The following is a 17,577-nucleotide window of genomic DNA, read 5'->3' on the forward strand; positions in this document are numbered from 1 at the left end:
ATGTTCGAGAATGACCCTGCAAGCTCTGTGAGTGTTGGGGTTAGCAAGCAGGCAAATCTACAATCTTCAAACGATGAGGATGGACTGTATTTAGCTAAAGGTTATGCATACCCTATGACTAATGTATTTCACTTCTTGGTATATATTTCAGGAAAATGCTCCATGGGTCTGTAAAGGGACATAACACAAGGACATTCATCAAGACATAAAGGTAGCAAAGAGTTAGAGGCAATTTGGGCGCCCTTCACTAGGAGAAAAGTAAAATGTGATCAAATCATACTATGGAATATTATGTATCAGTTGAAACTAATGAAACTAGATGTATAAATAACAACGTAAATATATCTTTAAAAAGTAGAATGAGTAAAAAATGTAAGAAATAAATTGAGACATGAAACAATTCTTTTATTGTAAATTAAAATTACACATACATGCACAAAGCAACACTATGCTTTGTGCTTATGTGGGAAGGAGATTGAAAGGGGAAAATAAGTAAAACAAGCAAGGGGCCTGCAGAAACTAATGAGTATGCCATGCTCTGAACTCTTTTCGCCTAAGGTCCAAAAAAAAAAGTGCCGTAATGGTGGAATTATAAAGTGCTACAGGGCACCAGCTGGCTGTGGTGGTTCACACCTGCAATCCTAGCACTTTGCAGGGCTGAGGTGGGAGGGTTTCTTGAGACTAGGAGCTGGAGACCAGCCTGGTCAACATAGTGAGACTCTCTCTTTCTCTCGTTCATAGGGTGACTGGGAATTTTGGCCACTCTGTGCATATATATATATGTATGTATGTATTCACACACACAGACACACACACACACACACACACACGTAAAGAATGACATCTACCTCACATTTCAGAATTAAGAGCCAGGACAGGCTTCTAATTCTCTAATTTCCTGGATGATTCCCTGGAGGAACCTGGATAAAATGTATGCAAGTGAGATGGACAAGGAGGAAAAGTGCTTCAGGAAGAGAGAAGAGTTTGCTAGAGTTTGAAGAGAGAATGAGAACTTGGTGTGTTTGAGAAACTGAAAAGAAATTCAGAATTGCCATGCAAGAGATAATGGCGAGACTTGAGGCCAAACAGATCGTTCAGGACTGGATCAGAGAGAATCTTTAAGTCACATAGAGGGTGGTAATATGACCAGATCTGTGTGTCAGAAAGCCTGCTCTGGCCACTTTATGTATGGGAACACGGACACACAAGCAGAGAGATCTGTGAAGAGAATGCTGTGCTCATCCAGAAGAGATCAGATGGTGACATCTGCACCCGGGTCAAGGATGTGGGGATGGAGAGGAGCCAAGGTGTCTAGGGATACCTTCACAACCACCACCTCAGGTTCACAGGGGTGAAAAGACTCCACCAAGTGTATAGGGCTTCAAACTCCCTCCCTCTCACCCTTCTTTTTAAGACAAACTGCTCCACTGATTCTTTTTGTAGGTTATTTATTTATTTATTTATTTTAATCAATAAACAAAAACTGTATATATTGGCTGGGCTTGGTGGTTCACGCCTGTAATCCTAGTGCTTTGTGGAGCAGAGGCGGGCAGATCACTTGAGCCCAGGAGTTAGAGACCAGCCTAGGCAACATGGCAAAACCTCATCTCTTTTTATTTAAAAAAAATGAAAAAAAAATTAAAACTCTATATATTTATGGTGTACAACATGATGTCTTGAAATATGAATACATTGCAGAATGGCTAAATCAAACTAAGTAACATGTATATGACCTTAAATACTTATTTTTTGTAGTGAGAACACAAAATCTATTCTTTTTCAATTTTTAAGTATACAATACATTGTTATTAATTATAGTCATCATGTTGTACAATAGATCTCTTGGACTTATTCCTCCTGCTTAGCTGAAATTTTGTATCCTTTGATTGATATCTTCCCAATCCACCTACCCTCCCTCCCCCAGTCGCTTCCACCGATTAGGTGCCCCTGTTAAATCATATGATTGAACTCATGCATTTCCCTCTGGCCACAGCTAGTTTGGTCCAGAGCCAGCATCTGACAAAAAGCAGCCAACTCCCAGGCTATCCGTGACCTGTGATCTATGGCCTGGCTTGAAACTATTTAACTTTAAAAAATTATGGTACATATACATAACATAATATTTGCCATTTAACCATTCTTAAGTGTAGAGCTCAATGGCATTAAATACATTTACAATGTTGTCCAACCATCACCACTACCCATTTCCAGAACCTTGTAGTCATCCCAAACAGAAACTCTGTATTTATAAAACAATAACTTCCCATTCTCCTCTCCCCTCAGCTCCTAGTAACCATTGTTCTACTATCTGTCCCTACGAATTTGATTATTCTAAGCACCTCATGTAAGTGAAATAATATAATAGTTATCCTTTTGTGTCTGGCTTATTTCCTTTAGCATAATGTCTTTAAGGTTCATCCATGTTGTAGCATGTATCAGAATTTCATTCCTTTTCAAGGTTGAATAATATTCCATTTAGTGTATATACCACATTTTGTTTTTCCATTCATCTGTCATTGGATATTTAGGTTGTTTCTGCCTCTTGACTATTGTGAATAATGCTCCTATGAACATAAGGATAAAAACATCTCTTCAGGACCCTGCTTTCAATTCTTTGGGATATATAACCAGAAGTGGAATTACCGGGTCATGTGGTATTTATGTGTTTAATATCTTGAGGAACTGCCATATTGTTTTCCATAGCAGCTGCACCATTTACATTCCTACTAATAATGCACAAGCGTTCCAATTTCTCCACATTCTTATCAACACTTATCATTTTCTGATTTATTTTATTAATAATAATTTTATTATTAAATATTTTATTAAGTATCATTATAAATTATTATGTCATTATAATAATATAATATTAATATTATATAATATATAATATATACTAATGTAATAATGTTATTATATGATGTGTTAATATAATAATAATTGATTATTATTTTATTAATAGTTATTATTGATTATTGGTTATTATTTTATTAATAATAATTATTAATTATTATCAGATATGTGATTGGCAAATATTTTCTCCCATTCTGTGGATTGTCTTTTCACTCTCTTGATAGTGTCCTTTGATGTACAAAAATTGAGGCAATTTTTTCTTACTTGGGAAATACGGAGAGACTACTAATTAGCAGGTACAGCTACAAGTGAAAAACGTTGTTGTTGCTATGATTTCATGTCTACTCGGATAAATGTTTAGGAGAAACCACAGGAAAATACTGAGTGAGGGTAGAACTAGCCTGAGATTCCATATCACTACAATTCACTTAACATGTGATTAATGCTTTGTTCATCTAGAAGGGGAGCTGAAGATGAAAAGATGTCATGATCTGGGGACACAGCAAACCAAAGCCCTGACCTGAAACTGAAATTGGTACCAGAAGGGAGGTTCTGAACAGATAAACCCCAGACAGAACTTTGGTAGTAACACAGGAGTACTTTGGGAATTGTTTATTGGGTGGTGGTGGAGTCGACAGTAAAAAAGTTTCCCCTCTACATCCTTAGGTTAAATTCTGATAGTGCATGGAACTCTAGGGCAAGGCGACTTATTAGGCTACCTCCTTTAGACCTTAAGGATGTGGTCCCACTGACATTTAGACATCAGTTTCAAGGAGTTGGAAATAAATGTCTTGCAAAATTAGTAATGTTTAGATAAAAGAACATGAGTCCCAATCCCAGCTGCCAGGGTCAGTAAACAAGGAAACTCAGAGCCTTCATATCACCCTGTTTTGGGAAGCCCTTTCTGACCATAGCAGGATCTCTGAGATCACAGAAAGCTGAGTCCAGGAACAAATCATATCCTTTGTTGAATTGCACCCATTGAGGTCCCATTTACATTGGGTCTTATGCAATGGGAGAATGGTTAACAGTATTGCCTTGATTGACAAAAACTGGGACTCTAGAAATTGGAATGAGGCTATCTGTGAAGAGCCAACGATGAGGATATTTGTCACCTGGGTTCCCCCTTAACACTTTTCATTGCTCTACATGTCCCTCAATGGACAAACCTGACAGGTCTTCAAGAGGAAATTTGCCATAGGAGAAGGGAATAAGGAGACTGGGCTTGCCACTTGGGGCAGGAAGAGGAATATCTAGGACCATACTTTGAGAAAGGGTGGTGGCCCCAGGAACAGCATACCTCTGATAAGGAGAAACTTCTCCACTCAGCCACCCGGTGTCTCTACTTAGCCACCGTGGGGAAACTATGGTGTGCTGAGAATTAAAATAACTACTGCTTTTTACCCAAACAGCTGTGCTAAGGGACACTGCTTGCCTGAGCATAAGCTGCGTGAGGGGCATGCTCTGCTTCTAGGGCATCACGCAGGTCTAGATAGCAGAGGCAAATTTCCTGTGTGACTGGTTTTGAAAATCAGTTGGCAGTGAATTTTCAAGCAACAAGGATTGAGATGTGAGCGGTTTCAGAGTTTTTCTATTGAGGGATATTTCTATCTAAGTTGCTATTTCACCAAAAAGGGCAAGAATAATTCATATCCAATAGCCAGCAATGCTAGGGATTTTCAGAAACATCGAAAGAAGAGATCCAAGGGAAAAGACAGAGTTTCTTGCTAATCAAATACTTGGAATCTCCAAGAATCAAAACTGTTTGAATTAATGGTAATGTGACCTCAATTATATTCACAGTCTTGTGAAATTTGGGGTTCACACCTTAAAATTAAATTTAAAAATCCTATTCTTTTTTTCTGTGAATTAAGAAAAAAATTATTATTTGATTACAGTGGAGGACTACCTAGGACGATATTTTGAGATTGAGTGTTCTGACTACTGGGTTTTCTAAATTTGCCATTTTTCCCCTCTATGTTATTGATGTTTATGAGAGAAGATGAAGTTATTTCTTTGAATCAGGGTTTCCTAGCGTTCTTTGGCTACCGGGGACATGCAATCTTGGTGATGGCTGCTTCGACATCCTTGTTCCTCAGTGTGTAGATGAGAGGGTTGAGAACGGGTGTGAGAATGGCAAATACCACATTGCCCATGATGTGGAAGTCGAGGAACAGGTCAGCCCTGTACGCCACATAGGCTAAGGCAATGGATGAGTAGCAGGCGCCCACCACCAGGAGGTGGGAGCTGCAGGTGGAGAAGGCTTTGGAGCGTCCTTCTTGGGAGTTGATGCAAAGCACCGAGGTCAAGATGTGGGCATAGGAGAGAAGCACCAGGAGAAGGGGGAGGAAGGACACCACCATGGCGATGCAGAAGCCCATGAAGGTCTGGGGGGTAGTGTCAGAGCAGGAGGCCTGGACCACAGCCAAGTGGTCACAGAAGCAGTGGTAGATGCAGGCAATGCTGTCAAATGCCATCCGGGAGGTCCTTACTACTGCTGGGATGGGCAGGAGGAGGGCAGTGAGCCAGGCACTGGTTGCCAAGACAGTGTTGGTCTGTGGGGTCATGAGGACAGGGTAGTGCAGTGGGTGGCAGATAGCCACATAGCGGTCATAGGCCCTGACCACCAGGATGAAGGCTTCTGAGCAGGAGAAGCTGTGGAACAGGTACATCTGCAGGAAGCAGGCAGGGAAGCTGAGGAAGCGGTCCCCAAGCAAGAATAGGGACAGCATCTTGGGGACAGTGGTTGTGGTGACAAGAATGTCCAAGGTGGAGAGGTTGATTAGGAAGAAGTACATGGGCTTGTGGAGGCTGGGCTTTGCCACCACAGCCACCAGGATCAAGGCATTACCCATCAGGATGAGCATGTAGAGGAGGAGAAAGACAAAGAAAATAGGAAGGAAGAGGCATTTTGGCAGAGAGGGGATGCCCATAAGGTAGAAGATGGTTGAGGAGTCCCCTGATCCATTACAGGTGATTGTTTCCATGGTGGGTTAAACCTGGAGGCTCTGAAGCTGAGTACTGGGAACACCTGGGAACCAGGCCCATCTGGAAGCCAAAACAACCAGAGATTCTGTAAGGAGAATTACTAAATGATCACTATATAATAAATAGATGATGGACTCGATCTTATCTCAAAATTCTTCATCCTATCCCAGAATTCTCTTTCCTTTTTAAATCAAGTATGGAAAAAGTACCTACAATATATAAATAATGTGTTATTTGCTGGATATATAGTAGACAACTTAGTGGGGTGGAAGAAAGACATTAAGCAATGAATCACATAATTATTTAATTGCAATTGTGTTAAGTGCTTTGGAAGAACTTCTAGTCCACTTTTCCATGTTCCATGTGATTATTTTGGGGATATCAGATCTCTTAAACCAGAACACCAAGTTCCTTTTTCTTTTGGCATTTGCTTTAAGTTTTTTTAAAATGGCATCTTTGTTACCACATCGAATAGGGAGGGCTGATGTCTCCCAGGTTTACTGCAACATGCTGTCTTTCCATCATAATTATTAACTAGGGAATGGCTCCTTTCTCTCTTGTTTGCTTGGTGCAGTGGTTCTGCTGTTTCCATCTAAGCTGAGTTCTCTGTATCCTGTCTCTGACTGTGGGGCTGTTCGTTATGCTACAGTGAAGGGAGTGACACTGGAATGCTCTTGGTAGGAAGAGTCATTCCAGACTGGGTTCCTGATAATGGCTTCTTCCACAGCTGGGCAACAACAGAGAATCCAAGACAGTCTCTGTAACTCCTTTGAGCTTCCCTCCCTGCTGGCTGCTGCAGCTCAGCTGTGCTCCTGTTTGACCACTGCATTCCCACCACCCAGCAGCCTTCTCTGCTTCTTTGCTAGTCAGAAAGTGTCACGGTAACCTGGGAAAACTTGGGAGGCATGATTGATAGAAAAGAACCACCTGGAAATCTGTTTGTAGTAGCTGCTCCGAGTCAAAAGAACCCCTTTTGGAACCAGGAATGAGTGCTTCAACCCACAGACACGGGGATTTTGAGCTGAAGGAAAGTACTGATTCCCCCTCTACTTCAGGCTTGTCTCTTGCGCTAAAGGACCCCCGGCACAAGTCTTTGTTGACGTTTGTATTACTGTCACATTAATCCCAATGATTCGGGAGCAGTTTCCACTATTTTTCCCAAGTCACTTCTAATTTCCCATTCCTCTAATGAAATATCTCTCATGGATAAAATCACTAATGTAAAAAATGGAAAAGGTGTTTATTTTCAAGTCCAAATAATTTACCCCCCATAGTCCAGAGGCTGCTCACAGAAAGGCTAGGGGCTTTCCCGGGTGCCACGGACAGCTGGCTGCGGAGCCAGAAACACTGCCAGGACAGGGTTCTTTCTTCTATACATGTTTCCTGAAGAATACAGAAGTCCAAGTTTCCAAGGGGAAGTCTTTTAAGACAAAGGTTTCTATTTCCCTTTTTTGTTTTCTAGTTGATAACATCAAACAAAACTAAATTTCACATGTTCCTGTGGGTTTTTATACGGTAGGTACTAAATCACTGTCTAGCAACGCAAATGCTCCTTTAAAATAATGTCGCAAGACCTGGCAAGAGTGAACTTGCTTTGTCCCAAGTTGAGAAGGTTATCCCTCAGTTAACCAGAACCCTGTCCCAACAGATTCAGTAGCTAGGTTTTCCTCATACCCAAAGCGGGCAACTGCACTTCCCTGGACATTGCTGCACTCGGAGAGTGAGTCATGGGCTGACTATCCTCACGTTAGGCTGAGTTGGGGGTCTGAGGGACAGAAACTCAGAAGGTCAAAGCTAGAGGGGCCCTTGGAGGCCATCCAGTCCAGCTGCCCCTCCTCCTCTCTCCTGTATCCACTGCTTTGCAGAAGGAGACATGGATGCTGAGACCCCCTGGTGGAGAGACAGCCTGAAGCTTTTCACAGCCAGGTGGTGCTGGACTACCCAACAGGCAGACTAGGCTTGGGTCACCAGCAAAGCAGAGGCACCAAAAATACTTCCTGAGAGAATTTAATATGTATTTTTTCAAAGCACCATTCAACTAGCCCATCATAGGAAATATCAGAATTTGGCTGGACTTTCTGTACAATTTAGAGTTATTTTATTCTGAATTACTTGCTATCTCTAAGTAATGCAGCCCTGTGCTTAGGGCTAAAACGACACTGTTTCCCAGGGCAGAGAACTTGTCCAGCAGACCTTTCCAGTTAGGTTTGTCTATGAGTCAGTTACAGTGCTGGTGGGGGAGAGAAAAGGACAGAAAAACTGATGACCCGAATGTCATCCTGTACTTTCTGTACATCATCTCTCCCCATCAGACAGCCCTGCAAGGAAGTGCTTATGCCCCTTCAACTAATGAAGAAACTGAGGGTCGGAGAAGGCCAGACCCTCCTTCAGGGTCACAGTTGGTGAGGGGTGAGAGCACAGGCTGCTCCTGGAGCCTGGCAGCCCACAGTCCTGCCTCCTGGGCCAGCTCTGACACTCTCTTTCTGTGGCTGTGGGTCTCTGAGTCTTGATTTTCTCATCCATGCAGTGAGGGGTTTGAGGAAATCATCTCTGAGAGGTTTCCAATTCAATGAGGCATTTTCTGAGTGTCCCTCTGCGTTTTGCAGAGTGGGAGTTCAGGACAGATATCACATGACCCACGCCTCTAAGGGTGAGGATGAGGGCTCTCGCACTGAGGGAACACCGCAGCAGAACTGGGTTCTTGACCTTCATTATGTCATGTGCACCTTAGTGGTTATGTGTGTGGACTCAGGAGTCAATCCCTGCTTCTAACTCCAGCTGTGTGACATTGAGCAAGTCACTTTCCCCTCTCTGAACCTTTTGCCCCTGATCTGTGACCTCATGGGGTTTTCTTTATGTAGAGAACGCTTAGATATGCTTACAAAGAGCCCGGAACATGGAAGAGCACAAAGTGTGCTAGTGTTTCCCGTGGTTCCTGCTGTTAACAGTCTTTTCTCCCTGCAGGAAGCATTGGCCAAGAATATTTGAATCCCGTCTGTAAGTGCATTCATTGCCCAGGCCTGTCAGGATATCTGGCCAAAGGTCTCACAGCCCAGGCATGCACCTGGATCCCAGGCACCTTCCAACCTGGATCCTGGGTGCCTGCTCTGTGCATACTAAATCTGTCTTCCTGACCTCTGGCCCAGGTTTGTAGTCCCTGGACACCCTGTCCCTGTCTTTCCATCCCAGATTTCTCTGCCTATCTCTGGGCACCCCATCTCCAGCAACGTTCACCTGTTGAGCCTGCTGCACACTGATATCTCCTGTGTTCCTCCATGAGAGACCTTGGAGGAGGTGGCAGGCTGGGGCTGAGCCATGGCCCATTAAACCCTCAGGCCCCTCTTTTCTGGCAGGCCTCCTGGGGTACTTTCTCTCAATGGTGCTTCCATGGCACGCCACACTCACCATCCCTCAGCGATCAACTCCCTGGCATCTCCTTCATCTTGTATGTGATAGAAGTAGTATTTGTCCCTGGGCTTTGCAAATAATAACAAGATCATTATTAACAGCCCTCAAGGGCCCAAAACTTTACACCAATGGTGTAGCCTTTATCCTCATTATCCTCTCTGATCCTCACAATAGCAGAGAAGACAGGAATTAACAATAGGATATACAGTAAGTCCAAGAGAAAGAAAACGAGGTCTAGGAAGTGAAACAGCTGGTCCATTTTAACATTGATGGCTAGAGGAAGAGCTGGAATTTAGACCTAAGGCTTTATTCCCTGCCTAGTGCCTTGACTGCTGCAACAGAAGTATATAATAATCAAGAAGATGGGGCCTGGAGCTATTAAATATTAAAGATCCTCCTTTATTGATTTGCTGGTTTTCCACTTACTTTTCTAAATGTACACAGAATTGCTAATATGCAGTTCAGAGAAGTGCTTGGTTCCAGAAATACCTCCTCTTCCTCCCATTACGTAGTCACAACCCTGGTTTCTCTTTCTAATCAGATGTATTCGTTGTACCCTTCTTTGCCAGTTAATTCAGTGGCATGGGGAGACCCAAAAGTTCAGGTGGCAATCTCCGCTTCCAGTTCAATGAAATGATTATTTCACTCCTGGTAGATCTATTCCGTGCTTAGGAACTAAAATACATAAACTGGCAGAATCCAAAGTTAGGGAGGAGGAAGCACGTACTTTGATTCTCCTTTTTTATTTTTTTCCCCCAATTCCCTTTCAGGTTCTATATATTATAGAACTGGGTTCTTAGGGGTAATAAGAGGAAGCACTACCACTTCCTACCTTGGTTCTCAGACCTGTGTATTCTGGCTAGACAGGAAACTGCTCTATATGTTGAATACTGGTTACAAGTATGTATTTCAGCTTACAAGACAGCACCCAAGTCCTTTGAGGTATTATCATTCAGCCAACACCCAAAACTGAGTCTCAATAAGTCATTCTTCTAGTCTAGCAGGCCACCTGCTTCTGAGTGATGGGGTGCATTGTAAGATCAGCGATTCCGTGGGCATGAGACTTACTGCTTCACTTATTTTGCCTTAAAATTGACTTTTTTTTTTTTTGTCAAAAACATGGCCATATGGGATAGTATCATGATGAATAAGGCATTTATTAAATCTATAGAAAGTGGTAACAGAAGAAACATTGTAAGAAAGGCAAATTCATATCCAGTATAGGTTTCTAGTCCAATAAAGATAAACCACTGCCCCGTCAATGATGGAAGGGATCCAGTGTGTTCATCCTGTCACCCACAGCTGGCCAGTTTCCTTGGCCAATGGTTCATATCATAGACTCAGTGTTGGTCTTTGTTGCTGACATATTGGATATATAGCATAAGCTAAGCCAGACCAGCCTTTATGAATCCATGCACAACTTCCTTCCTTGTCACTGTGCCTTTTATTCATGAATCTATTGAGCAAACACTGAAGCATCTAGGAAAGAGAGTCTAACTGATTTTCACGGATGGATCATCTTGTCTACCTGATTTTGCCTACTCTTATTGATTTTGGAGAGCTTTTTCTGCCATGATACCCTCTGGTAAATAGTCACATGGCACACAAATATCTTCACAATCTGTACCCATTCTTAGAGGTCTACCACCTTAAATCTTCTCCATACCTCCTCTCCACCAATCTTCTTTCTAAGTACTTGAATGTCCAAGCAAAACCATTAGCATTTGCCCACACTCTGTTATGGATCCATACCTCTTTCCATTTCACTTTTCAGGTGAGATGAACTTACCAGGGTGAAAAAACAGATGCACTGCCAAGGGTTCTGCCCACTGGCAGGATTTACCTGGTTGGCGATCCTTCGGGGCCCTCCTAAATGGGGCTGCAATGCAGCAGCAGTCCACTCAGGTGGCCCCAGCATATTTTGAAGAAACATTTGTAAACCAGGTTTGAATGTTTTTATTCGTCAGGGAATTGGTTATAGGGAACTTCCCATGAGATCATACGTTAGAGTTGATGGAAAGTTGCCAACACAGCAAGACTGGGTGTCATGGGAGTGTGAGCTGCCTACTCACTCAATTTAATAGCTCCTTCAAGATCTGCTTGAGCCTAATAGAATAACATTTATTACTTCCATTTGAAGAAGGGATGTTTCTGTACATGTTCAATTTTATATTTGGTTTGTTCAAATTAATATCCAACTCATAAGGAACAGCGTGGGACTCATATTCATTCAGTGTTCCCTGGTCAGCCATTCAGTCTGCTCCAGGGCCAGGCACTATTTTTCAGAAGGAGAATAGTTAACTACAGAAAAAAGCACGAATTTGCTCTAAAATTCAAGTGGGCTGTGCTGTGATTCAATAGTGTATTTTACCTCAAAAATTCAAAGGGAGCCAGGCGTGGTGGCTCATGCCTGTAATCCCAGCACTTTGGGAGGCCGAGGTGGGTGGATCACTTGAAGTCAGGAGTTCGAGACCAGCCTGACCAACATGGTGAAACCCTGTCCCTACTAAAAAAATAAAAAATTAGCCAGGCATGGTGGCACACACCTGTAATCCCAGCTACTTGGGAGACTGAGGCAGGAGAATCACTTGAACCCGGGAAGCGGAGGTTGCAGTGAGCCAAGATTGTGCCATTGCACTCCAGTCTGGGCAACAAGAGTGAAATTCCATCTCAAAAAAAAAAAAAAAAGAAAGAAAAGAAAATTCAAAGGGGACTTTTAAGTTTTGAGTATGACAGTGTGGCTTGTCTGGGACTAAACTTTCTGCCAAAAACAACTGTAAAAGCTGGACAAGATGTAAAACAATGGTCTGAAGACCTCAGAGAGCAACCAATGGCAGGTCTTAAAGGACTGCAGTCCTTGAGAGGGGAGTCACATGGGGCTAGTTCCACCTGACTCCACCTTTTTATCCTAAGGTATTTCCCAGCTTGCAGGATGGCAAAGTAGAGCCCAATTAGGAAACACAAGCCCCACTGTTTGGAGTTTAGGTTACCAAAGTGACTAGAACTTAAGAAGCAAATTCTAGGAGAGGATGACAGTGCAGAGAAGGAACACCAAAACCTGTGTACAGATTACCTCTTGTCATTGACCAACTCCTAAGGTGCGCATATGCAGGGAAAGACTCAAAGAACCCAGAAGAATACAGCATCTGGGAAGCCAGAGAGCTTCAGAAAGACTGTAATAGCCACATGATGTTGGAGATTCAGTGGTTGGAGTTTAGCTCCATGCAAATGGAGGGGCCATTGTAAGTACCCTAGAATTTCAGTTGAGACCCTGGAAATTCCAGGCTTTAGAATTACGGCTAAACCCTAAAAGTAATAGCAAAATTGAAATAAACATGACATAATATAACCTAAAACCAAGCCACAACAAGGCAATCCATTAGTACTCTTTGCTAGAAAAATATAACTCTTTCTGGAAAAAACTGAATTATCCAGAGCTTTAAATTTTAAAAATTTTTGACGTCAGGTAACCAATCAAAAAATATGAGTCATGGTTAAAACAAAATAAAATGAAAGATCAAATGAACAAAAACAAGAGGAGAAAAAGAGAGTAGAAGCAAGTACACAGATAATTCAGATACAGTTATCAGGCAGGGATCTTAAAATAACTATGGTTAATAAATATATTACAAAAAAGAGGAAAAGATAAATAAAATATGAGAAATGGAGAATTAAAGAGAGAACTAGAATCTATAGAAAGATGAATAAGGCCGGGTATGGTGGCTCACACCCAAAATCCCAGCACTTTGGGAGGCCAAGGTGGGCAGAGCACCTAAGGTCAGGAGTTAGAGACCAGCCTGACCAACATGGAGAAACCCTGTCTCTACTAAAAATACAAAAATTAGCTAGGCGTGGTGGCGTGCGCCTGTAATCCCAATTACTCAGGAGGCTGAGGTAGGAGAATCGCTTGAACCCGGGTGGCAGAGGTTGCAATGAGCTGAGACGGCACCATTGCACTCCAGCCTGGGTAACAAGAGCGGAACTCTATCCAAAAAAAAATTTTTTTTTTTAAAGAAAAAAGACTACATATGCCTCCAAATCCAGAAAAAAATGCACATTTTTATTACTGAGCCCCCTGACATATCTAATGCTTCCCCCCACATATCTTTGGCTTTATATTCTTTGATTGTCTTTCAATGTGTCAGTAATTTTATAAAATAATTATTTAGCAAAGAAAATAGAAATATGACTGGGCACAATGACCCATGCCTGTAATTCCAGAACTTTGGGAGGCAGAGGTGGGTGGATCATCTGAGGTCAGGAGTTTAAGACCAACCCGACTAACATGGCAAACCCGCATCTCTACTAAAAATGCAAAAATTAGCTGGGTGTGGTGGCATGACCTGTAGTCCCAGCTACCTGGGAGGCTCAGACATGAGAACCGCTTAAACCCAGGAGGCAGAGGTTGCAGTGAGCAGAGATCTCACCACTGCAACTCCAGCCTGGGCAACAGTGTGAGACTCTGTCTCAAAAAAAAAAAAAAAAAAAGAAAAGAAGAAAAGAGAAATATAATTCAGCTGTTCCTATCAGCATGGTTGCTTGATAATTATTATTTTTTAATTAAAATACTGAATTTTATTTCACATGTATATTTTTGTCTCCCCATCATTTCCATGTCTGACCACCACTACTACTATGTCCTATCATAACGTTCCATACATACTTAAAGCCAAGCAAAGCGTGGAGTTCCATCTTTAAAAACTAAACAGGCATTTTGGACAAAACATTCTTGGCAATGGAACCTGGACAACATTTATCAAACACAGCAGGGAAAGTTCTCATTCTGCATCATAAAAAGGACAGTCAGATATCAACTGTTACAGAAATGAAATAAGACAGAGTCTCGCTCTTGTTGCCCAGGCTGGAGTGCAGTGGCACAATCTTGGCTCACTGCAACCTCTGTCTCCTGGGTTAAAGCAAGTCTCCTACCTCAGCCTCCTGAGTAGCTGGGATTAAAGGCATGCACCACTATGCCCGGCTAATTTTGGTATTTTTAGTAGAGACTAGGTTTCACCATGTTGGCCAGGCTGGTCTTGAAATCCTGACCTCATGATCTGCCCACCTCAGCCTCCCAAAGTGCTGGGATTACAGGCGTGAGCCACCACGCCTGGCAACAAAAAATTTTTAACAAATTGCTTAAACTATTTTCTTCAAGAGACTTCCTCCACTGCCAGAGATCTTGAATAGCCTCCTGGCCAGTCATCTGAAAGCAATTCTTCACATAACTGATGAACTTGGTTTCCACTTTGGGAAGAGAACCACCTTTTTCTATACTTGCTTGCATTTTTGCTTTAACGTCTTCTGCAGAACTAGGTCCTTTTGGTGTTTTTAGGAGTTTTTTCCTGTTTTTTGTTGGTGTTGATGACGGTTTTGAGTCTTTTCCATTCTGATTTGACTTTTGTGCATTTTTGGCTGGAGTATCTTGTATAGATTTCTTCACTGGTGCTTTTTCTTCAGTTTCCCCATCATCAGAATCATCATCATTATCATCCTCTTCATCATCATCATCTTCTTCATCAGCAGCAAGTTTTACTTTTTTCTGTGGAATCTTGCTACCACCTCCAGGGGCAGACTGCTTTCTAGATATACTCAGGAGTTTCACACCCTCCTCTTCATCTTCTGACTCTGCATCTTCCTCCACAGCTACTAAGTGCTGCCCACTAATATGTATTGGCCCTGAACCACACTCTAACCATAAGGTGGTGTTATTACAAAGCCCCCAAGGAAAACCGTTGGCTGTACAGACATTTTCAAAGTTGCCAGTGTTACCTTAATTGGACTGTCTTCGCAATTCATTGCCTCTGCTTCAACAATGTGCAATTCTTCCTTTGCACTAGTCCCTAAACTGACCGTTCTTAAAGATAACTGGTGCTCATTTTCATCATTATCCACCTTAAAGTGATAATCTTTGTCGGTCTTTACTTCCCAACTGAAAACATAGTTCTGGGCCCTCAGGGGCACATGTGTAGGTCCATCGAATCTGCCAATGAGTGGCAGCACGCCGTTAGGTGGGAGAGAAGGCAGACAGAGATAAACAACCACTGCTCAAGAGAACAGCTGCGCAGGATGGAATCACACCAGGGCAATAATTATTATTGATAGTTGGGATTAATAACACATGGGATTTCTGTGTGTGTGTGTTTTTTTTTTTAATTTCCAACTTTTAAGTTCAGGGGTACGTGTGCAGATGTGGAGGTTTGTTACATAGGTAAACAGGTGCCATGGTGGTTTGCTGCACAGATCATTCCATCATCTAGGTATTAAGTCCAGCATCCATTAGTTATTCTTCCCAGTGCTCTCCCTCCTCCCACCCCCCCAGCCTCTGACAGGCCTCAGTGTGTGTTGTTCCCCACCATGGGTCCATGAGTTCTTATCATTCAGCACCCATTTATAAGTGAGAACATGCGGTATTTGGTTTTCTGTTCCTGCGTTAGTTTGCTGAGGATAATGGCTTCCATCTCCATCCATGTCCCTGCAAAGGACATGATCTCATTCCTTTTTATGACTGCGTAGTATTCCATGGTGTATATGTACCACATTTTCTTTATCTAGTTTATCATTGATGGGCATTTAGGTTGATTTACTGTGTTTGCTATTGTGAATAATACTGCAATGAACATACACATGCATGTATCTTTATAATAGAATGATTTATATTCCTTTGGGTATATTCCCAGTAATGGCATTGCTGGGTCAAATGGTACTATTATGCCTCTAGGTCTTTGAGGAATCACCACACTGTCTTCCACACTGGTTGAACTAATCTACACTCTGATCAACAGTGTAAAAGTGTTTCTTTTTCTCTACCACCTTGCCAGCATCTGTTGTTTTTTGACATTTTGGTAATAGCCATTCTGATTGGTGTGAGGTAATGTCTCATCATGGTTTTGATTACATTCCTTTAAGGATCAGTGACGTTGAGTTTTTTTCATACATTTGTTGGCCACATGTATATCTTCTTTCGAGAAGTATCTGTTCATGTCCTTTGCCCACTTTTTTCTTTTTTTTTTTTTGATACAGAGCCTCGCATTGTCGCCCAGGCTGGAGTGCAGCGGCATGATCTTGGCTCACTGCAGCCTCCGCCTCCCAGGTTCAAGCAATTCTTCTGCCTCAGCCTCCTGAGTAGCTGGGACTGCAGGCGCCTGCCACCACACCCAGCTAATTTTTTGTATTTTTAGTAGAGATAGGGTTTCACTGTGTTAGCCAGGATGGTCTCCATCTCCTGACCTTGTGATCCACCCACCTTGGCCTCCCAAAGTGCTGGGATTACAGGCATGAGTCACCGTGCCCGGCCCACACCCAGCTAATTTTTTGTATTTTTAGTAGAGATGGGTTTCACCATGTTGGTCAGGCTGGCCTCGAACTCCTGCTTTGTCCACTTTTTGATGGGGTTATGATTTTCTTCAATGTATGCTATAATAAAAAGCATAATAAAAATTATTATGCTATAATAAAAGAAATAATTATAATATTCTTTCATTTCCATGGTTACCTGACCTAGATTAGACAAGTATTAGGGCTTTACCTTTCTTTTTGTTGTCAAAATCTGGTGTTGGCATACCTTTTTTCTAATTTGAACTGGTATTGCTTATGTTTGATACAGCATTAAGGAATTTGATGATTTTTGTTTTCACAATAATGAAATTAAATTCACAAAAATGAAATTAATTAATGTCATTTTTCAGAGAAATGACATTAAGTGCAATAATTTTATTTATCATAAAGATTTTGTACATCATTACATCATGTCGTAATGTTATAACGTGTATAAACATTAAAAATCAACTTAAAAAAACACAATCCCATTTATAATAGCCACACACAAGCACAAGAAACCTAGGAATACACCTAACCAAAGAGGTGAAAGATCTCTACAAGAAGAACTCAAAACATTGCTGGAAAAAACTATAGATGAAACAAAAAAGTGGACAAACATTCCATGCTCATGAATTGGAAGAATCAACATCATTAAAACGACCATACTGCCCAAAGTAATATACAGATTGAATGCTATTCCTATCGAACTACCAACATCATTTTTTTTCACAGAATTAGAAAAAGAAGCTATTCTTAAATTCATATGGAACCAAAAAAGAGCCCAAATAGCCAAAGCAATCCTAAACAAAAAAGAACAAAGCTGGAGGTATCACGTTACCTGACTTGAAACTCTAAGGCTACCGTAATCAAAACAGCATGATATTGGCATAAAAACAGACACATAGACCAATGGAACAGAATAGAGAACCCAGAAATAAAGCTGCACACCTACAGCCATATGATCTTCGATAAAGTCAGCAAAAATAAGCATGGGGAAAGGACTCCCTCTTC

The 17,577-nt window shown here is 41.8% G+C and overlaps 1 protein-coding gene and 1 pseudogene across 1 annotated transcript; both read right to left on the minus strand.

Annotated features, from left to right (window-relative positions):
* Positions 1-4,804: 4,804 nt before the first annotated feature.
* Positions 4,805-5,922, minus strand: LOC103248048 (olfactory receptor 2AT4-like). The gene has a single exon (XM_038004865.2). It carries the CDS (start codon positions 5,838-5,840, stop codon positions 4,899-4,901), a length of 942 nt encoding a protein of 313 aa, XP_037860793.2. The 5' UTR covers positions 5,841-5,922; the 3' UTR covers positions 4,805-4,898.
* A 2,130-nt stretch (positions 5,923-8,052) lies between these two features.
* LOC103248919 (nucleophosmin-like) lies at positions 8,053-17,557 on the minus strand (annotated as a pseudogene).
* Positions 17,558-17,577: the final 20 nt, after the last annotated feature.

Source organism: Chlorocebus sabaeus, chromosome 1, assembly GCF_047675955.1.
Source record: "Chlorocebus sabaeus isolate Y175 chromosome 1, mChlSab1.0.hap1, whole genome shotgun sequence".
NCBI classification, from domain to species: Eukaryota; Metazoa; Chordata; class Mammalia; order Primates; family Cercopithecidae; genus Chlorocebus; species Chlorocebus sabaeus.